General features: G+C 53.3%; 2 protein-coding genes across 2 annotated transcripts; one reads left to right on the top strand and one right to left on the bottom strand.

Annotated features, from left to right (window-relative positions):
* Nucleotides 1–3,730: 3,730 nt before the first annotated feature.
* Nucleotides 3,731–7,939, top strand: LOC111146332 (methylphosphate capping enzyme). The gene is made up of 4 exons (XM_022501843.1): nucleotides 3,731–5,461; nucleotides 6,686–6,904; nucleotides 7,075–7,201; nucleotides 7,333–7,939. Exons 1-4 carry the CDS (start codon nucleotides 3,770–3,772, stop codon nucleotides 7,383–7,385), a joined length of 2,091 nt encoding a protein of 696 aa, XP_022357551.1. The 5' UTR covers nucleotides 3,731–3,769; the 3' UTR covers nucleotides 7,386–7,939.
* Nucleotides 7,940–8,903: 964 nt separating this feature from the next.
* LOC111146099 (protein phosphatase 1 regulatory subunit 35) lies at nucleotides 8,904–10,109 on the bottom strand. The gene is made up of 4 exons (XM_022501484.1): nucleotides 9,785–10,109; nucleotides 9,452–9,704; nucleotides 9,234–9,370; nucleotides 8,904–9,150 (listed from the first exon to the last, which is right to left on the bottom strand). The coding sequence occupies exons 1-4, from the start codon at nucleotides 10,013–10,015 to the stop codon at nucleotides 8,977–8,979; spliced, it is 795 nt and encodes a 264-aa protein (XP_022357192.1). The 5' UTR covers nucleotides 10,016–10,109; the 3' UTR covers nucleotides 8,904–8,976.
* Nucleotides 10,110–20,620: the final 10,511 nt, after the last annotated feature.

Here is a 20,620-nt window from a genome sequence, read left to right as displayed (position 1 = left end):
CCTGGGGGTCCCCTCCCCTTTCCAACTACTAATCCACGTTAGGCTGGATTTTCTCATACACTTCAACCAAAACAAGGTATCATAACAGATTGAATTCAGAAACAAATAAAAACCTAGCTAGTCTTCTACTAAGCCAGACATGAAAGAGACTTGCAAAAATGTAAACCACCACCCTTCTTCACACTAAATTTCATTCGGGAAAATATATTTTTCATAAAAATGTCATTTATGGGGCGCCTGGGTGGCTCAGTGGGTTAAAGCCTCTGCCTTCGGCTCAGGTCATGATCCCAGGGTCCTGGGATTGAGCCCCGCATCGGGCTCTCTGCTCAGCGGGGAGCCTGCTTCCTCCTCCCTCTCCGCCTGCCTCTCTGCCTACTTGTGATCTCTGTCTGTCAAATAAATAAATAAAATATTATAAAAAAAAAAAGAAAGAAAGAAAGTGCTCACAAATTCCTCTCTCCTAACTATCAATCATTCCCTCTTTCTATCATTCCTGGAATCTTTGGTCTAAGAGAATACATGTAAACCCTGCAGAATTGTCCTTAGACACACAGTCTGCACAGGCTCCACTGAGCCTGGAAAACTTTAAAATCTCCCTTAAGCTAGAGTCTGATTGTCGTTTGGCATCAGTGTTTAATGGCATTTGGACTCCTGCTTATTTTCATGTTCCCATTAATAACCATAGTGGAGTTTTTAACTCTTTCCTCCCCCACCCCTCAGCAAGCATAATTTCACAAGAAAGAAGATAAAAACAAGATTCCGGCTACCTTTACTTCCCATACGTAACAAGACACCTACTGTGGTAACTACCTGAACTAAACCCTGTACAGAATCTTATCAATAAATTAATGACGAGGGGCGCCTGGGTGGCTCAGTGGGTTAAAGCCTCTGCCTTCGGCTCAGGTCATGCATGATTCCAGGGTTATGGGATGGAGCCCCGGATTGGGCTCCCTACTCTGCGGGGAGCCTGCTTCCTCCTCTCTCTCTCTCTCTCTGCCTGCCTCTCTGCCTACTCCTGCTCTCTGTCAAAAAAAATAAATAAATAATCTTTTTAAAAAATTCTCTCCATAAATAAATAAATAAATAAATAAGATAAATTAATGATGAACTGAAGCTTATTCGTCCAGAGGGCAAAGATACGGCCACTTAGCACCAAAATACTGGTTTTCCTTCGTGAGCGCTGATTTCATTCGGGCTCTTGCTACCTGCGGGCTGCAACACTTCCACAAGGTGCCCGTTACCGACCTCTAAGTCGCTTTTCTGGATTGTTTTCACTTAAAAGAGCACATTCCCACGAACCCCCAGATCCCTGCCCCATCTCCCCTCCCAAGGTGCCGAGGTCTTGGAACAGTAAAAGCCCTAATTCCACCTTTGAACCCAGAGGGAAAAATTTCTGGGGATCCGCATTTTCCCCACTCTTTTCTCTCACCAACTCGCTCTTAGGACGGTAATAACGAGCGAAGGTACCACAGAGTCAAAAGCCCTTCACTCCCCTCAGTGGATAGAACAGAGACTTGCTAGCCCTTCTTCCACCTCAAGAACCCCCGCCACGAGATCATTTCCTCTCAGCTGCCCGCACCCCTACACCCTGTGGGGAGCCACCAGCATCCTCACTCCCGCTCAGCCCGTCGTCGCCCGCCACAATATTGGGTCACTTTTGTCTGTTTGCTGAGGGTAGGTTTGCGGTAGGGATTCTAAGGAGGGGTAAGAGCTCGTTGTCGTCCTGAAGAGAAAACTCCTCAGGCGACGGGCGCGAGGACTGGCAGCGCCTAGCACTTTCATCTGCAACCGGAGAAGAGCCAGCTACCTTCTGGAACAAGGAGGACCTAAAGGCAAGGAGCAGAATGAGCCACTGCAGCAATTCTGCAAAACCCTCCAACCCCGACCCAGCAGTCCCACCACCAAAAAAAGGCGTGAAGACACGCACTAGCGGCGTTGCCACCCCGGCGGCGGGCTTCCAGGACCGGGGCTCATGCGCAGTTAAAGCTGCCTCTGCGTTTGCGCAGCTGCTACTTCCGCCATCTTCCCACCAAATGCCCCGTGAAACTACAAATCCCATAATCCTCAGTGGCCTCACTTTTTTAGGCGGCAGAAGCAGCGCCTGATCGCTCATGAAGCACATCTTTCTTTTACTAACTTTTCTCTCTACCCCAGACGGCCTTTTCCTTCCTCTTTTCGTTTCCTGATTCCTGTTCTTCCTTTTAGTTTCCTTCGCGCCCTATCCCGATATTTTAGTTGAGACGATCCGCAACCCCACTCTCGCCTCTCCCGCCTTCTTCTCTGCCACAGGACCCACTCCCCAGGCACTGTTGGCAGGGAGAACGCGGCACCTTAGCACCCTGTGGAAAGGGCGCCGAATAGCTTCTTCCCCATTGGCCGAGGCAGGGGGCCCAAAGCAGGCCGAACCCTCTTCCCCGCCCACACTCCTTTTTATATAAGGCTGCGTGAAGACAGCGTGTGTTTGGGAGGGCCTGCGTGCGAGGTGGCGGTGGTGGTATTGAATGTAGCGCTACTGGTGGCCGTGGTGGGCGTCGGGTCGCAGTCCGCTGGCTGGGGGCTCGCGCGCAGGCGTCGGGCGGTGGGAGGAGGTGCTGGTGCCAGGGCTGTGGGTGTGGACGCGGAGAGGAGGGCGTGGTGTCCCCAGGTGATCGCGATTGGGGTAACGCGGAGGAGCAAGAAAACGACTCGGCCATTTCGGGGGAAGAGGAAGTTGGACAACATCGGCTGTTTTAGTACCTTTTTTTTTTTTTTTTCAGTTCAGCAGAGAATATTTCCCAGGGGGGTGAGTTACAATGACTTATTGTATTTTACTGAGAACAGTTCGTAGGAGAACTATCTGTACGCTCCTCTCTTTCCCTTCCTCTACTTTTAGGTTCACCCCTCCGTTCCCTCGGAAGCCTTTCTAAGGGGGGGGGGGGGGGCGAATTATGAATAATTCATGAGGCCCACCCCCATCCTTTGGCCACGCCCCCTCCACATCGTGCTGACGCACGTTGCGTGTACCAAATCTGAGGAAGCGACGTAACAGTCCCCGCCCCTAGGGTGGAGGGCGGGGCATCATCTCCAGCACGTGCTGCATCTACCCGCGCAAGCCCAAAAGGGTGTGCGCAGGCGCTGCCCGCTAGGGGGAGGAAGGAGGCGGGGGAGGGAGGGTGCTGGGTTTAGAGCCGGGCGGAGACCGCTGAGACTCATTCCTCAGGAGCAAGGGTCGGGTGTCAAGGAGACCTTTTCACACCAGCTCCCCGTCCCCCGCCTACGGTGGGTGGGATCGCGCGGCAGAGACAAAGGATATCAGTAGGGACGGACATAGCTGCGAAGGGAAGTAGGGTGTCAGTTTGGGGTGGTGGGCTTTTGGGGGGGGCTGAGGTGGGCTATATTTAAACTCCCGGAGCCGTTAAGTTGGTTCGTACTCATGCGCGCGCAACCAGGGTGGTGGCGGAGTGCGCATGCGTGATTCAGGGGCGAGAGGAACGCGCTCCAGCAGTGCGCGCTCGCGGCGAAGCGGTAGTGGTAGAAGAAAAAGGGGGCGGCGCACGCGCGGTTGATTCCTCGAGTTGTTCGGTTCTCGCGGGCATCTTGTTTTGGTCTCGCGGGCGAGTGGGGCGCGCTTCGGGGGAGGTGCTTGGGCGCGAGACTAGGCGAGAAGAGCAGGGCTGCGCGCGCACCCAGGGAAGGGGGGAAGGGAGCGGGCTCTAGGGAGGGGGGTTAAGCCCCCAGTCCCCCCCCCCCCCCCCCGTTGCCCTCTTCTGGGACGGAATAAGGGGAGGAAATGATCGAGATGGCGGCGGAGAAGGAGCCGTTTCTGGTGCCGGCCCCGCCGCCGCCGCTCAAAGATGAGTCGGGCGGAGGGGGCGGCCCCACGGTGCAATCGCACCGAGAGGCCGCCTCCGGGGAGCTCTGCGGCGGGACGCAGCGTGGGCCGGGCCCGCGCGCACACTCGGCGGGAGCCCCAGCTTCTGGGGCCGGCAAGGAGAACCCTGGGGCCACATCCACTCGGGGAGGCCAGTCGCAGCAGCAACGAGGGGGCGGCCCCCAGGCACAGCCGCATGGGGAGGCCCGCTTGTCGGATCCCCACGGGCGAGCAGCTCTTCCTGACGTGGGGGAGGAGCGACGGGGAGGGGGCGGAACAGAACTGGGCCCCCCTGCCCCTCCTCGACCCCGTAATGGCTATCAGCCCCACCGGCCCCCTGGGGGAGGCGGGGGCAAGAGGAGAAATAGTTGTAACGTAGGTGGGGGTGGTGGAGGCTTCAAACATCCGGCCTTCAAGAGGCGCAGGCGGGTTAATTCGGACTGTGATTCTGTGTTACCCTCCAACTTTCTCCTGGGGGGCAATATCTTTGATCCACTGAACCTGAATAGTCTCCTGGATGAGGAAGTGAGCCGCGCACTCAATGCAGAGACCCCTAAGTCATCTCCACTTCCGGCCAAGGGGCGAGATCCAGTGGAAATCCTCATCCCCAAAGATATTACTGACCCGCTTAGTCTCAATACTTGCACTGATGAGGCCCAGGTAGTTCTTGCATCGCCACTCAAGACTGGTCGGAAGCGGCATAGACACCGGGGACAGCACCACCAGCAGCAGCAGGCAACTGGAGGGAATGATAGCCACTCTGTGCTCCCCACAGCCCCCCTCACTCCCTCACTCCATGGGGAGGGCACCACACAGCAGCAGCGGCATAGGGGCCAGAACCGGGATGCCCCCCAGCCCTATGAACTCAACACCGCCATCAACTGCAGGGATGAGGTTGTGTCTCCCCTTCCATCTGCCCTACAGGGTCCCTCAGGCTCCCTTTCAGCCCCTCCAGCTGCCTCAGTTACCTCTGCACCCCCGTCTTCCTCCTCACGACATCGCAAACGTCGCAGGACTTCCAGCAAGTCAGAGGCAGGGGCTAGGGGTGGAGGCCAGGGTCCCAAGGAAAAGGGCCGAGGGAGTGGGGGAGGCCGCCACCACCACCACCACCACCACCACCATCATCACCACCTCCACCCACTACCAGCAGCAGGCTTCAAAAAGCAACAGCTCAAGTTCCAGTATGGGAATTATTGCAAGTACTATGGTTACCGCAATCCTTCCTGTGAGGACGGGCGCCTTCGAGTGTTGAAGCCTGAGTGGTTTCGGGGCCGGGACGTCCTAGATCTGGGCTGCAATGTGGGCCATCTGACCCTGAGCATTGCCTGTAAGTGGGGTCCATCCCGCATGGTGGGCCTGGATATTGATTCCCGCCTCATCCACTCGGCCCGCCAAAACATCCGACACTACCTGTCTGAGGAGCTGCGTCTGCCATCTCAGACTTCTGAGGGGGACCCCGGGGCAGAGAGTGAGGAAGGGACCGTAACCGTCCGAAAGAGAAGCTGCTTCCCAGCCTCACTGACAGCCAGCCGGGGTCCCATTGCTGCACCCCAAGTGCCCTTGGATGGAGCGGACACATCAGTTTTCCCCAACAATGTTGTCTTCGTCACGGTAAGAGGGTCCCCCAAGGCTCTTGGGATAGGGGCCAGGTGTGAAGATGAGATTAAATGGGAACAAGACAGAGGAAAGTTAAGACCCAGGGGGATTTATGCATGCACTCTGCTAGGAGAACTGGATCCTTAAGTCTGTGAATGCTGAGTGTCTCCTTCTCTATAACCTGGAAAGGTGGGGCCTCTCACTTGGGCCCCTTTGTCATGACTACTGGCCCCAAGATGGGGTTTGACTCCTTTTGCTCTGCTCCCGGCCTGGACTGTAATCCAGACCAGTCCACCTTCCCTTGCTGGCTGCTGCTGCTTGCTAGATTCGGTCCAGATGGAAAACTGGCCTCCAACGCACTGAATGAAGGTGCATGAAGGGACAGCTGTTAGACGTGGCATGTCTTGGGGTGGGCGGAGGGATAGGGTAGTGGCTGACTAATTTTGATAGGGACTTAGGTCCGGAGTTGGTTGAAGAGTGTTGGTGATCAGGACCTCAAGTGACTTGGCCGGAGACCATCTCATGTTGACCCTAGATGGTGGGACAGGGAAGAGTCAGAGTGCTCTGCAGGAGGGGAGGGTACTGTCTTCACGGAGTGTCTGTCCCCTGACTACACAGAGCTCTCCATAGAACACTCCGGTTCAGCCATCTGCCGGAACGGTTGGTGCTGGCGGGTTGGGTTAAGCCTGCAAGAATGAACTTTGTGAGCATATCACCTAGAAAAGGTTTCCTAAGGGCTAGGGTTCTTTACTTCTCCCTGAGAAAGGAAATAGGCCTGGAACTCTGCCAGCTACAACTCCAGGGAAGGAACCACAGGTTGGTTCCCTTTCAAAACCTGGGTTAGGTCCCTTTGCATAACATTGAGTCACTCAACTTAATGTTTGTGGGGTGGGACAGTGTCTCGGGAGAACCCTTGTTCTTTCTCTGAAGTTTCACCCCAGTTTTGGAGACCTTGTGGGTAGTTTGCTCAATTTAAAATTCTCCATGCTCCCTTTTTGTTTGGCTTACCACCAACAGAAAGCAGGGGCAGGAGGGTGTAAACAGGAAAATGAGACCCAAGAGGGCATCGTTTGGGAGTTAGTCTGACAAGTGTCAGAGAAGGTTGTGGCCAAGGGCTGAGGCAAGGCTGTAGGACTTTCTGTCTTAGAGGCTGCAGAGCAGGTTGATGGGGGGTGGGCGAGGGTGGTCAGTGGTTCTTTCATTGCCTCTCTTGACCTTGCCCCCCATTCTTGCCCTCAGGGTAACTACGTGCTGGATCGCGATGAGCTGGTGGAGGCCCAAGCCCCCGAGTATGACGTGGTGCTCTGCCTCAGCCTCACCAAATGGGTGCATCTGAACTGGGGAGATGAGGGGCTGAAGCGCATGTTCCGCCGCATCTACCGGCATCTACATCCTGGGGGCATCCTGGTCCTAGAGCCCCAACCTTGGTCATCCTATGGCAAGAGAAAGACGCTCACGGTGAGTTGGGATTCACATGGATATTGGGATACCCTTCCTTTAGCTGGGACAAGAAAGGCCTCGAGGAAGCAGAGAGAAGTACTTGCTTAACAAGGTCCCCTGGGTGGGTGTCATTCTACACCAGGGGAGAAGCCAGCAAGCTGAAGCGGTCCCCTGCCTTTCTCCCCCAGGAAACAATCTATAAGAACTACTATCGGATCCAGCTGAGGCCGGAGCAGTTCAGTTCGTACCTGACCTCCCCAGAGGTGGGCTTCTCCAGCTATGAGCTTGTGGCTACACCCCACAACACCTCCAGAGGTAAGGCTGGCTGACTTGGGGGAGGGTGGGAGGCCAGGGTCGGTGAAGTGGTGGGTCCTGGCCGAGAGGGTGCAGATGCTGTGGAGTGTTGAAGTCCCGCCAGCCCTCCTGATTGCACACTCTCTCCTTAGGCTTCCAGCGCTCTGTGTACCTGTTCCACAAGGCCCGTTCCCCCAGCCACTAAGTGGCCCCCTGAACAGAAAGTGTGAAGAAGCCTCCCACTGCTCTTAAGGACCTGGGGGAAAAGGAAAGTATCCCAGGGTCTTTCCTTTTTGGCTCCAAAAAAAGAGTTTCCTTTCACGGATCTGCAAAGAAAGCTTTTCCTATGTTGCTGCCCCAGCCTCCTCCCTACACGTCTGGCCTCCTAAGCAGCAAGCCCAGCTGTGCTGGAGTCACCAACATCTTCCTCTCTCCCCCAGCTCACTGGGCTGGATGGCATGGACTGTTTGCTGACCTCTGTTCTCCTAAGGGTATGGGAGGTGGGGGGGTATCAGGTTCTTCGGCCTCTTCCTCCTGTTCTCCAAAGGAGATTTCCGTTTCTCCTCAGCCCTTGTCCCTAGCTGCATTTCAGCGGACCACAGATAGATGGACTGAGGGTAAAGAGGGGGATGTCTGGCAGGGAGGCATGCAGGTACTGTGAAAATCCTTCCCTCTGCTGACCCCCACTGGGAGGAGGGGTTGGGTTTGGAATGTAAGAACAGCACAATAAATTTGATGTTTAGGGCAGCAGCCCCCACACTTGTGTCTGGCGGTTTCTATCTAGTGGGGAAGGGATGGTGCCTCCTGTTAGAACCTGTGCTTCCTCTGCCCAAACTGGAGTCTCAAGAAGACAGATTTTTCGGTGGTTGGGAAGACTGAGTGTTGAATGCTAGTCACATCTACACACAACCAAAGAGAGCTCTAATCAGGAAGGAAGGGTATAAAGTGAATTTTTATGTGAAACTTGAAGCAAAGAGTCCATCTCCCCTCCCCCCAAAAAACCACTGTCAATTTTTTGGTGGGAGCTTTGGACAGAAGGCTAACTTTAAAAGAATTAACAGTGGAGCTGAAGTGGACCTAGAGAAAGTCACTACTGATGGGACCACCCACCCACCTTTTTTGTGCTGTGCAACTGGATGAATGGGCAATTAACATGAAACTCTTCAGCAGCTCAAGTGTTCCTGGAACCTTGAATATTCAACAAATACCAAGCCCTCTTGGATCTGGTGTAAACGAGATAGGCAAGGCAGGAAGGAATTTCAATAACTGGGTGCAAATAGCTAGCTGTCTTGCCGGCTCCTTGAGCCAGGTAATTAGGGAAGGACTCCCCAAAATATACAACAGAGACCCACCCACATGTCCCAGTGATCAGAACTAAGTAGTGTGGGGCACCTGAGTGGCTCGGTGGGTTGAGATTCAGACCCTGGATGGAGTCCTACTTCCAGCTGAGCATTGAGTGTGGAACCCACTTGCAATGCACTCCTACCCCTCATCTTCCTCCCCGGACCCCTCAGGCATGCTTTCACTCCCTTAAAAAGAAAAAAAAAGTACTGCAAAGGAACAAACGTGGTTCTATGACAGAAGTCAGGGGAAGAGGTGGGACAGTGTTCTCAACCTGCCATCACTACCAAGTTCCAAAAAGGCCAAAAACTTGACTCCCGGACAGCTTCCCACCCTGAGGCCTGACCCCATTTTAAGGCTCCCAAGAAGAGTCCCATTTGTTAGCAAAACCATTTTATTCTGAAAAATAGTTTTAACACAAAAATATTAACTAGCAATCCAGGGAGCCTCCACGTCTACGCTTCCCAGCGCCTCAGTGTCCGGTGCATGAGGAAGGTATCCTCTGAAGGGCGGGGCCGGAGTTGAAGACGGAGAGGAGGCAGACCATCCAGGGTCAGGTGTGGAGACTCATAAAACAATGTTTCTGGGTCACAAAGGATGGTCATGTCCGGCCCTGACCCAGGTGGCTCCTGTTGGGAAGTGGAGCCCAAAGCAAGGTTACACTCGGGAAGGGGATAGGGGCACGACACGGAAACAAGCCCAGGTCCCTCACCTTTGGGGGCGGGGCTCGGGCCTGCGGTGGCAGCAGCGCCAGTTTCTCCCTCAGCGCAGCGTTTAGAACCTGTTCCTCGGGCACCTGCAGGCTCACCAGGTCTCGGAAGAGCCGCTTGGAGCGCGGCACGTTCAGCCCTGAGACCGCAGGGGGAGCGGAGGTGAGCGGCGCCTCTCAGCCCCACTTCCCGCGCCCCGCCGGGCGTCTCTCTCTCTCACCCTCGGCCACGCTCTCCTCCAGGCCGCAGCGGGTCTGGAACGACCTTCTCAGCTGTTCCTCCACGGCCTTCGCCGCATCGAACTGGCCCTCGGCTGCAGCCCGCGCGGCCTGCAACTCGAGGCTCAATGCCAGGCTGCTCTGCTGCGCGGGCGCCCCCAGGTCCTGCGGTGCCGCGGGCTTCTCGCTAGGTGTTGCGGCGGCCGGCGTGGGGTCGGACCGCACGGGGGAGAGCGGCGCCAAGCGAAAGCGGACCTGGGAGCAGAGAGCGGGACGGTGAAGAGATGGACGCGGGCTTGTCTGCGGGCCGGCGGCCAGACCTTCCCCCGGCTCACCTGCCGCCCCTTGCGGGCCCCGCCCCGCCGGTCCGCCCGCCCCTTCCGCCGGCCGGGGCAGCCGCTCGGCTGCTCGGGGGTCTCGGACCGCGAGCTCAGGCTCAAGTCCAGGCCAGGTTCGGGCACTGGGGCTCTGGGCTCCGGGACGCGGGGTTCTGGGGGTGGCCCAGGAGCCGCTACGGCCTCCTCCCCTTCGACCAGCTCCAGCTGTGCCTCCCCACAGCCCATCATCTTGGTGTGGCTGCCGGGATGCAGGGTCTCGGGAGGCCGGAGGTCACGGGACACGAATTCGCCACCACCAGCCCCCCTCCGCCACCCCTCCCGAACGCCGCTACCGGAAACCGCTTGCCCCTACCCAATGGGGCGGGAAGACCAGCCCCCGCGCCATCCCATTGGCGCTACTAAGCGTCATTTCCGTTGCTCGGCTCGCTTTCTCCCGCGGGCTTCCGCCCGCAAAACCTCGGCCCCGCCCCTAAGCCAGAGTTTCGGAACCGCCCCCGGTGGAGGCCCTACGGGTCCTCACGAGGGCCATTTCGCCTTTGGAAACTTCGACGCGGCGTCTTTACCCTGCAGGGTATTTACCTGACTTCTGCTCGAGTCCACAGTGTGTCTGTCAGTCCCTTCTGTCGAGGCGCCAAACAGGACAGCTTTAGGTCAAGGGGCCCCGTGTTGGCTCTCCGTCGTCAGTGCTTCCGCAGCGTCTCCCGGCGTTCCGGGACTGGGACAGAAGTGGGACCAGTAGAGCTTCCCAGGATGAGTGAGCGCGGGGCTCGCAGAGCCCAACTCCGGGCTCCTTCTAGGGACTCTGGGCGTTCTTGGTTGCCCGGGCTAGGACCGCCTCATTGCGCCTTAGGGCCTTTTGTGACTTTGTCCCCGTGGAGGGCTCCCTAAAATATTCGTCTCTATAAAAATAGGTATCTGGGGGCGCTTGGGTGGCTCAGCGGGTTAAAGCCTCTGCCTTCAGCTCAGGTCATGATCCCAGAGTCCTGGGATCGAGCCCCGCATCGGGTTCCCTGCTCAGCGGGGAGCCTACTTTCTCCTTGCTCTCTGCCTGCCTCTCTGCCTGCTTGTGATCCCTGTCAAATAAATAAATAAAATCTTTTTTTTTTTTAATGGGCATCTGTAGATTGAATACAGTTTTTAAAAAGAAAGTTTCGGTGGATTTATTCTGGACTCCTAGACAGGGCAGGAGACTGAACTGCTTGTCCGCTTCCTGTGTTCCTTCGGGCAGGTCCTCTCAGTTCTGTGCGCCGGTTTCCTCTTGTGCAAAATGTGCTAAGTCGGGCGCATGACTCTTGAGGCTCTCCCCAAAAGGGGTTAATAGTCAACAGGCACGTCTGTGTACCACTTTGCAGTTTTTCACAAGTTTTATCTTACCAGAAACTGCTGTGGAAAATCAGGTGGAAAGCACAGCTGCCCTCATTTTACACACACAGAATGTTTCCGAAGATCTCTGGGGTGACACACTGCAGGCTTTCCTGCTGAAGAGAGGAATAAGAAAGTATGCAAATTCCCTCTACTGTCCATTTGTGAGAGTAGGAAGACACAAATGTAAATACTTTCCGGGGAGGGGGGTTAGAAGTGGAAGTATGACAACAACTTTTAATGGTTGCTGACATTGAGAAGGAGAGAACGGGGGTTGGGCGCCTGGGTGGCTCAGTGGGTTAAGCTTCTGCCTTCGGCTCAGGTCATGATCCCAGGGTCCTGGGATCGAACCCCGCATTGGGCTCTCTGCTCAGCAGGGAGCCTGCTTCCCCCTCTCTCCCTGTCTACTTGTGATCTCTGTCTGTCAAATAAATAAATAAAGTCTTAAAAAAAAAAAAAAGGAGAAGGAGAGAACAGAATAAAAAGAAAAGAGGCTAGACTTTGAATATACTTTGTTTTGTGTATTTGACTTTGGAAACCTATGTGTTCCATGATTATATGACAAAAATTAATTTTAAAAAATCAGTCCCTAAATTGAAAGTAAAATGAAACAAATGAACCTGAATGTGTATCTAGTTGATGGCAGAACTACACAGAAGGGAACTCTTCTGAATGGCTTGAAAACACAGTAATTTAACTGTACTTCTCAAAGATCTACCCTAAGAACAAAATTAACCCCCTTTAAAAAAAAGGGGGGGACACCAGGGTGGCTCAGTCGGTTGGGCATCTTCTTCAGCTCAGGTCATGATCCCAAGGTCAGGGGATCGGGTCCCACTTCAGGGTTCCTGCTCAGGGGTGAGTCTGCTTCTCCCTCTGCCTGCCGCTCTCCCTGTTTGTACGCCTGCGCGCGCACTTGCGCACTCTCTCTCTCTCTCTCTGACAAATAAATAAAATCTTAACAACAACAACAAAACCTGCCTCGAAATCTTAAATTGTATTCAGTAGTCATATTAGGAACTGGTGAAAATTTGTAGGGTAGAGCATAATTATGTTGATATATCAGAAATGGAATTATGTCATACTTGAAAAGAGATACACAGACAAAATCAATGGTGTTATGCAAATTCCCTTTGGTCTTGAATTTAGGAAGTAGTTTAGGAACTCCTGTTGTATTTTTAATTGAAAAGTATATTCTAGGGACGCCTGGGTGACTCAGTAGGTTAGGCGTCTGCCTTCGGCTTTGGGGTGTGATCCTGGGGTCCTAGGATCAAGTCTCACATCAGGCTCCTTGCTCAGTGGGGAGCCTGCTTCTCCCTCTGTCTGCCCCTCCCCCTGTTTGTGATCTGACACGTAATGAATGGGATCTTTAAAAAAGGAAGGAAGGAAGAAAGAAAGAAAAGTATCCTAATTCTTTTTTTAAAGGATTTTATTTATTTGAGAGAGCACAAGCAAGGGGAGTAGCAGGCAGAGGGAAAGGGAGAAGCAGGCTCCCTGCTCAGGAGTCCCAGGACCCTGATCATGACCCCAGCCGAAGGCAGACACTTAACCAACTGAGCCACCCAGGTGTCCCGAAAAGTATATTCTAATTCTGTCCACTGAAAAGCCATTAGAAACAATGATGGACCCAGTAAGCACCTGTGGTCCCCAGAATGTGGTAGCCAATTTCATATCCCTTGGCACTTCCAACCCTTTACACATCTTTATAGTAGTTTTATTCATAATAGCCAAGAATTGGAAACAACCCAAATGTCCTTCGCCAGGTAAAAAGAGTTAAATTATGGTATATCCATTCCACAGAATACGACGCAGCAATCAGAAGGAACAAACTATTGATTTATGACAACTTGGATGAATTGGGTAGGTGATGATGAGCAAAATAATAATAATATTTATTATATTATTATATATTATATATAATAATATGTGATATTATTGTATTATAAGATATTATATTAATAATTATTATTATTATCAATGCCAATCCCAAAATGTCACATGCCACATGGTTCCATTTGTCTGACCAAAATATAGAAACGGAAGACAGATTTAGTGATTGCCAAGAGTTAGGGATAAACTGGAGGAGGTGGAGGGAGGGAAGTGGGCATGGTCATAAAAGGTTAATACCAGAGATCCTTTGGTGTTGGAACTGTTCATTTTCTTTGCTGTCCTGGTAGCAGCAGAAACCTACACGGGTGATAAAGTTGTATAGAATTAATATATACACAGAGTACAAAAGTAGGAAATCCAAATAAGATTGGTAGATTATACGAATGTCAGTATCCTTGAGATGGTATAGTTTTGCAAAATGTTACTGTCTTTGTCTGCTCGGGCTTCCCTAACAGAATACTATACACTGGTGGCTATAAACAACAGAAATTTATTTTTCTTTTTTTTTAAGATTTATTTATTTATTTGACACAGAGAGAGAGATCACAAGTAGGCAGAGAGGCAGGCAGAGAGAGAGGAAGGGAAGAAGGCTCCCTGCTGAGCAGAGAGCCAGATTCGGGGCTTGATCCCAGGACACCGGGATCAGGACCTGAGCCGAAGGCAGATGCTTAACCAACTGAGCCATCCAGGCGCCCCCAGAAATTTATTTTTCATAGTCCTATAGGCTGGGAAGTCCAAGATTAAGGTGCTGGCAGATTCAATGTCTAGGAAGGAACCATTTCCTGGTCTATGGATGGTTTGCTCACTGTGTCCTCACATGGTGGAAGGGGAAGGGAGTTCCCTGGGGTCTCTTTCATAAGAGTAATAATCGCCTGATCCCCTCCCAAAGACCCCACTTCCAAAGACCAACACACTGGGGATTAGGTTCAACAAATGGATTTGGGGTTCGGGGAGGAGACACAAATCTTCAGTCTCCAGCAGTTACCATGGGGGAAAACTGGGGAAAGTGTACTAGGGATCCTTCTGTGTTATTTCTCACAACTGCATGTGAATCTACAAGGATCTTAATAAAAATGTTAATTAAGGGCGAAGTTGGTTTGGGGAAGAGGAGCAGTGTGTGAGGGCGGTTGTGTAGGGAAACAGGACTAGCCAAATGCAGATGATTGCTGAAGATGGGTGATGGGTATGTGGGGGGTTATTATAATATTTCTCTTACTTTTGTATATATTTGAGCATTGCAATGATAAAAAGTTTCGTTTGCTTGTTTAAAGGAGGCTGAGGTCGCTTTGGCACACAGGAAGTGTCGGAGCTGAAACCTGAAGGTACTCCACACACCTGGGCCGAGCTGAGGGATGTAGAGGCCCTACAGGAGCCCTAGCCATGAACTTGGTATGTCCAGGTGCTCCATTTCAGCCTTAAAATGTAGCCACTACCTCTTCCTAGGCCCAGACACAGAAATAAGAACAAGCCATTCGATTTGCCGGCTTATGGGAGGCCTCCAGGAAGTAGAAAGTTCCTCTTTGAATGTGAGGATGGGTGGGTGGAGGGGATCGAATGAGGGGTCCCAGTCCTGCCCCCACTCTTCCTAAGACTTTGTTGGCTGGACCAGCCGAGAGGCTTAGTATTGCTTTTCCTTTAAAAAAAACCAACAACAACAACAACAACAGGGGGCCCCGGGGGGGCCAGGGGGGTTAAGCCTTTGCCTTCAGCTCGGGTCGTGGTCTCAGGGTCCTCGGATCAGGCCCTGAGTCGGGCTCTCTGCTCAGCGGGGAGCCTGCTTCCCCACCCCACCCCCGCCTGCCTCTCTGCCTACTTGTGATCTCTCTCTGTCAAATAAATAAATAAATAAGATCTTTAAAACAACAACAACAACAACAAAACTCCCCTTTGAGAAGGTTCTGACGAGAGACTCCTTCTCTACCCTTAACTTTAGAGTCTCCTCAAGGTGGCATGTTCTAGAACTGGACCCTCTTCTGCAAAGAGGGATTTCGATTCCATGTCACAACAAACCAAGCCCTGTCTGGGGATGGCAGAAGGTGGGAAGGGGGAACCCCAGAGGAAGGAGTTAGGAGACAAATTTAAAATATGGTCCAGTAACTGCTCACCCCCCACACTCCAAGCAAAAGAGGGGAGAAGGAGAGAAGCTTCCCTGACCCCACCACCTGAGATTGCCCAAACCCTCCCTCTGTCGCCCCCCCCCAAAACCAGGCTGGGGAGGTCCCACCTCTGCATCATCTCCCATCCAGGGAAGGGTGGGGAGAGGAGGGAAGAGGGAATGCGGAAGGAAGAGGGAAGGACCCCAGGAAGAGGTCATGCTTGAGGCCCTTGGGTTCTGTCTTAATGGATTAGACCCCGCCAGGTAGTGGGGTTCCCTTTGGTCATCTGGGAGGGGTGATCCCAGACCTGGAACCTCGTTTGGGGAAAGTGAGTCTGAGTGCTGGCAGGGGTCATTCAAGGTCATCCTGAGCTTATGGTGGGCCAGGTGCTATGTGGGGGGGGGGGGATAGGTAGGACTGGAGACAGGATGGAGTCAGAGGTCCTTCAAGGGACCAGGCTGCTGAGGGGCAGTGGGATGTCTCCAATGCAGTGACCCACAGAGTGGCTGGGACTGTGGCAGAGGGCAGCTGAGGAGCCCTGCCAGGGAGGAGGGGGCAGGGAAGGGCAAAGTCCCCATAGGAAGCTACTCTCTAGTACAAAGAAATGAGGCAACAGCCCTCCACCCCCACCCTCTGCAAACCCCACCCGCAAGGACCCTCACTTCCCATCTCCCAAACTGGGAGCTGCCTACAGGTGGGGGTCAGCCCAGAGAAATGTCCACACTGTGCCCCTGTCACACAGGGAGTAGTGAAGAGTGAGTCACTGACCTTGCACTTCCAACGGCTGTGACCCACGTTCACACACACACACACACACACACACACACACACACCTGTTCCGAGCCCCCTTTCCCATCCTGCCTGATCTCAGGGGCTGACAGGGTAGACCCCCCCCAACTCCCAAAAGAAGGTCAAGTCTGAATATTGTGACCTGAGCGCACCGCTCCTTTCTCCTGATCCAGAAAGGAGAGCAAGGTCAAGCTGCAGGCCAGTGAACTGACCCCAAGCTTCTGACCTGTTCCCTCCCCTCCCCCAGCAACAGGGAAAGAAACAAGGGGGCCAAGATGAGACCTCTTACATGTGAGTCTCCAGGGATAGGGGATGAGGCCAGCTTCTGGGGTGGACAGTTGAGGGTGGGGAATAGGGTCTCATGCAACACAAGTTGTCTACAGGCCTGGCGGCGTCAAGGAGAATGAAGAAGGGGAAACTGGATGAGGCTGGGAAAGCAGAAGCAGATATGCAAGGTTGGGGTATACAGAACTGAGCGGAGCTGGGCTCAGCATGGGGGAGCCTATTGGGAGTGAGGGCCTGGGCTGGCTGGGAAGGGAAATATCCTTAAGGTCAACATAGGGAATAAAAAATGGATGCCAGGGGCACCTGGGTGGCTCAGTGGGTTAAAGCCTCTGCCTTTGGCTCAGGTCATGATCTCAGGGTCCTGGGATCAAGCCCCGCATCGGGCTCTCTGCTCAGCGGGGAGCCTGCTTCTCCCTCTCTCTCTCTCTGCCTGCCTCTTTGTCTGCTTGTGATCTGTCAAATAAACAAATAAAATCTTTAATTTTAAAAAAAAAAAGTGGATGCCGGCTACTTAGGGCCTAAGAGAGCCCGTGGAGAGGCTGGAGTTACAAGAAAGGAGATGGAGGCCATGAACAGGGCAGGTGGGGTTAGAGCCACGAAAGATGCAGCCACAGTCCTGGAAGATGGGGCCACGTGTCAGGGGAATTTTTGCAAAAGGACATGCAGGAAGATGCTGGCCTTACCTTGGGACACGATCTCTGCTTAGCAGGGAGTCAGGACCTCAAAACAATGAGCTGGAGGCAGTGTGTTACTCAACGTGACTGGACACTCAGGCGATGTTGTTGGGGGTTCTCAAGGGCGAAGGGTGATTTCAGGGAAACCTCTAGATCAGACAAGGAGGGTGCTGGTGTGAGGCCCTTCCATAGCCCGAGGGCAGCTGGTGTGAGAGAAGGATCAGATTCTCTTCACCCCACGCTCTGTAGTAGCTCCAGGACCATCTGCCCTGTGCCAACCAAACAGGAAATGTCAGGGGGGCGGCAGAGGTGCTGTAGGCAGAGAGGAGAGATGGAGGTCACAGGGACAGAGGTGAGGTACTGGGGGCTTGGGACAGTACGAAGGGACAAAGTGGTCCCCAGTAGTAACCTCAGCTTGGACAGCTATGCAGAAACTTAAGGAGGGATGGGGTGGAGAGGAAAGGAGGAGGCTGAGGGGACCCAAAGTCTGGGGGCAGAGGTTCCAGCAGGGGTCCAGGATGGCAGAGAAGGAAACTGGGCCCAGAGCCCGTTAGTGTCCGTCACTGCAGAGCCTGTGGGAGTCTCGTGGAGCAAAGGGACTTTTCTCCCCAGAACTACTGGGACGACGGGCCCAACCCCCAGAGACCTCCATTCTCTCTCGTCCAAAGCTGAAGCCAGCCTCCAAAGCCTTCCCCTTCTGGGCTGTGTTTCTGTCCCCACACTGTCCCCACCTCCCCCACGCTGCCTCCATGGGTTGCCCAAGCACAGACTGGCTCTCCCTCAGAACCTGGGGGCTCAAAGCAGAGGAGACATCAGAGCTTAGGAGACCCCTGGTCTCCATCTGGTAGGACCAGAGGGCCAGGGCCCAGGGCACCTGTCTGCCTCTTATGCTCAGACAAGGGAGTGGGGGCCCGTGTTCCCCAGAGCCCAGGACAGGGTCTGCCACACAGAGAGAAAATAATTGTTTGTCAAATAAGAGAAAAGCACTCTTTTCAGGTTGTAAACACTAGCCCTGAGTCTGACAATTTGGGATTTAATTTTTTTTTTTTTAATGACCAAAATTTCTTTAATGCTCCGTCCCTTGAGAGGTGGGGTCTGGGTCCCTTCCCCTTGAATCAAAGCAGGCTTGTGATTCAGTTGCAGCTTCCCTGAAGAAACTGTGCTGCCACCGAGCCTCTAGCTGGGAGCTGGAGCGGGAGAGGGCCAGCCTGGGGAGAGCTGTGCTAAGGGTTCCCGGTAGGAACTCGGTGGCCTCCTTTTGTTATGTAAATTAAGAAACTCTCAAGATAGTAACCATCTCTTTCATCCTCTGCCCCCCTGCTGCCAGGGAGCTCAATGCCTCAGTTTGGGCTGGATTGCAGTAACTAACCTTGGCCTAGGTCTCTAACATATTTCTCTCCCTTCTGGACTTCAAATGAATGTTAATACCTACATCACAGGATTGCTGGGGAAACTACAAGGAGAGATTGAACGGCTTTAAGCTAGGCATGTTGCTTAAAGCAAGACCCCGGGGGGTGTCCTGATTCCCATTTTGCAGGTGAGGAAATAGATCTTCGAGCACAGAGGCCAAGCCGTCTGCTCCTGGGCATGCGGCGAGTGAGCATAGGTAAGAGACCATATACTCGTGCTCTTTTCAGGGCTGCAAAAGATAACACACATCCGAAAGCACGAAAATCCACAACTGTTTCCTCTTTTCCATCTGCGGGCTCCTGGACAGCCCATCCAAACACCCCCTAGCTGGGGCCCTTCTCACCCCGCACTGCGAACATCCGTTTACCCCCTCTCCGCTGCCACCTGGCAAGGTCGGGGACTCTGGGGAATTACCTTTTGCACCAGGCAGACCCCAAAAGGACTCAGTAAGTGTTTGTCAAGTAAGTGAAAAACACACCATTCATATTCCATTATTACTCATTGGATGGCTCCTTCATTTATGCTGCAAATATCTTTTGAGCAGCTACCCTGAAGATCCAGGCACACGGTACGGCCTGCGCAGACCTAACTTCTTTTCATTCTACCAATCACTGTGTGTTTGTTGGAGGTCTTATTCACATTTTTTTTAATTTTTAAAAATGATTTTATTGATTTGAGAGAGAGAGCAAGCCCGTGCCCAAGAGGAAGCAGGGGGAGGGAGAGGGAGAAGCAGACTTTGCACCAAGCACGGAGCTGGACACAGGGCTCGATCTCACAACCCTGAGATCATGACCTGAGCTGAAACCAAAAGTCGGAGGCTTAACTGACTGCGTCACGCAAGCGCCCCTAACAAATTACATTTCTTTTCTTTTTTTTTAATTTTTATTTTTTATAAACATATATTTTTATCCCCAGGACATTTCTTTTTTTTTAAGATTTTATTTATTTAGTTGACAGAGATAACAAGTAGGCAGAGAGGCAGGCAGAGAGAGGAGGGGGGAAGCAGGCTTCCTGCTGAGCAGAGAGCCCAATGTGGGGCTCGATCCCAGGACCCTGGGATCATGACCTGAGCCGAAGCCAGAGGCTTTAACCCATTGAGCCACCCAGGCGCCCCAGAAATTACATTTCTAATAAACTCCCAGAGTCATCCTGCTGGCCGTGGCCTATACTTTGAGAATGACAGCTGGTAAGTGGTGATGCCCCAGCCCATCCCCTGGGGTCTGTCTGACTACCCAGGTTCTTACCCAAAACCCCTAGTGCTTCCCAACCTGCAGGTGGGGCAGGGGGCATGAAAGAGGGCTTTCGGCAAATACCATTTGGGATGCACAACTTGGGGAGAAATGTGGTCGTTCCCCTCCAGACTTTGCTGGTGTAGGAGGCTGAATAATGACCTCCCAGAGATATGAGGCCCCATCCCTTAAAAGAGGAAGGCAACCGGAGACGTGACACAGAAGACGAGGAGACAATGGGACAGAGATCCGAGTGATGTGGCCACTAGAGGTTGGATGAAACAAAAAATATGTTCTCTTCTGGAGCCTCCGGAGGGAGCCCAGCTCTCCTCACACCTTGATTTCAGCTCAGGGAAACTGATCGCAGACTTCTGGCCTCCAGCACTGTGGGAGGATGAATTTCTGGCGTTTGACGCCACCAAGTTTGTGGCAACTTCTCCAGCAGCCCCAGAAAACTAATACAGCTGGGGGAAAGGTCTGGGTTGCACCCCAGGCTCTAGCCACCGTGTTCCCCAGGATCTCACGCACACTCTTACCTTGGCAGTGTCCCCATAGTGGGAAGGATTTGGTCTTGAAGGGCCATTTTTGTCCTGAGAGGGGTCCCCCAGGCTCCAGAGAGTTGTCAAAGCAAACAGCTGAAGGCAGAAGGATGAAGAGTGGGACGTAGGAGATGGGCAGAGTGCTGGAGGCACTGGGGAGGGGAGCCTGCTGTTGATATGACAGAGGAATGACTGACCGGGGTGGGGGGGGTCCTTCTGTGTGGTGAAAGAGATGGGGGAGCCATATCAGCTCCATGGGAAGAAGTTAATGGGGAGGGTCTATGTCTAGCCATGCCCATCCTGTGGCCTCCAACATCTTAAGATGTTGGGGGGGCGGTTGTCATGCAGCTGGTCTCTGATCACATCCACAGTATCAGGTAGCTGTGGCGACCAGGTAGCATGCTCAAGAAACCGAGGCCTTAGGGCGCCTGGGTGGCTCAGTGGGTTGAGCCTCTGTCTTTGGCTCAGGTCATGGTCCCAGGGTCCTGGGATCGAGCCCTGCATCAGGCTCTCTGCTCGGAAGGGAGCCTGCTTCCTCCTCCCTCTCTCTGTGCCTGCCTCT

The sequence above is a fragment of the Enhydra lutris genome, unplaced genomic scaffold, assembly GCF_002288905.1.
Source record: "Enhydra lutris kenyoni isolate GAN:26980312 unplaced genomic scaffold, ASM228890v2 scaffoldscaffold13, whole genome shotgun sequence".
Taxonomy (NCBI): Eukaryota; Metazoa; Chordata; class Mammalia; order Carnivora; family Mustelidae; genus Enhydra; species Enhydra lutris.
Note: the sequence above shows the minus strand (reverse complement) of the source record. Positions and strands in the feature narration are given on the sequence as shown.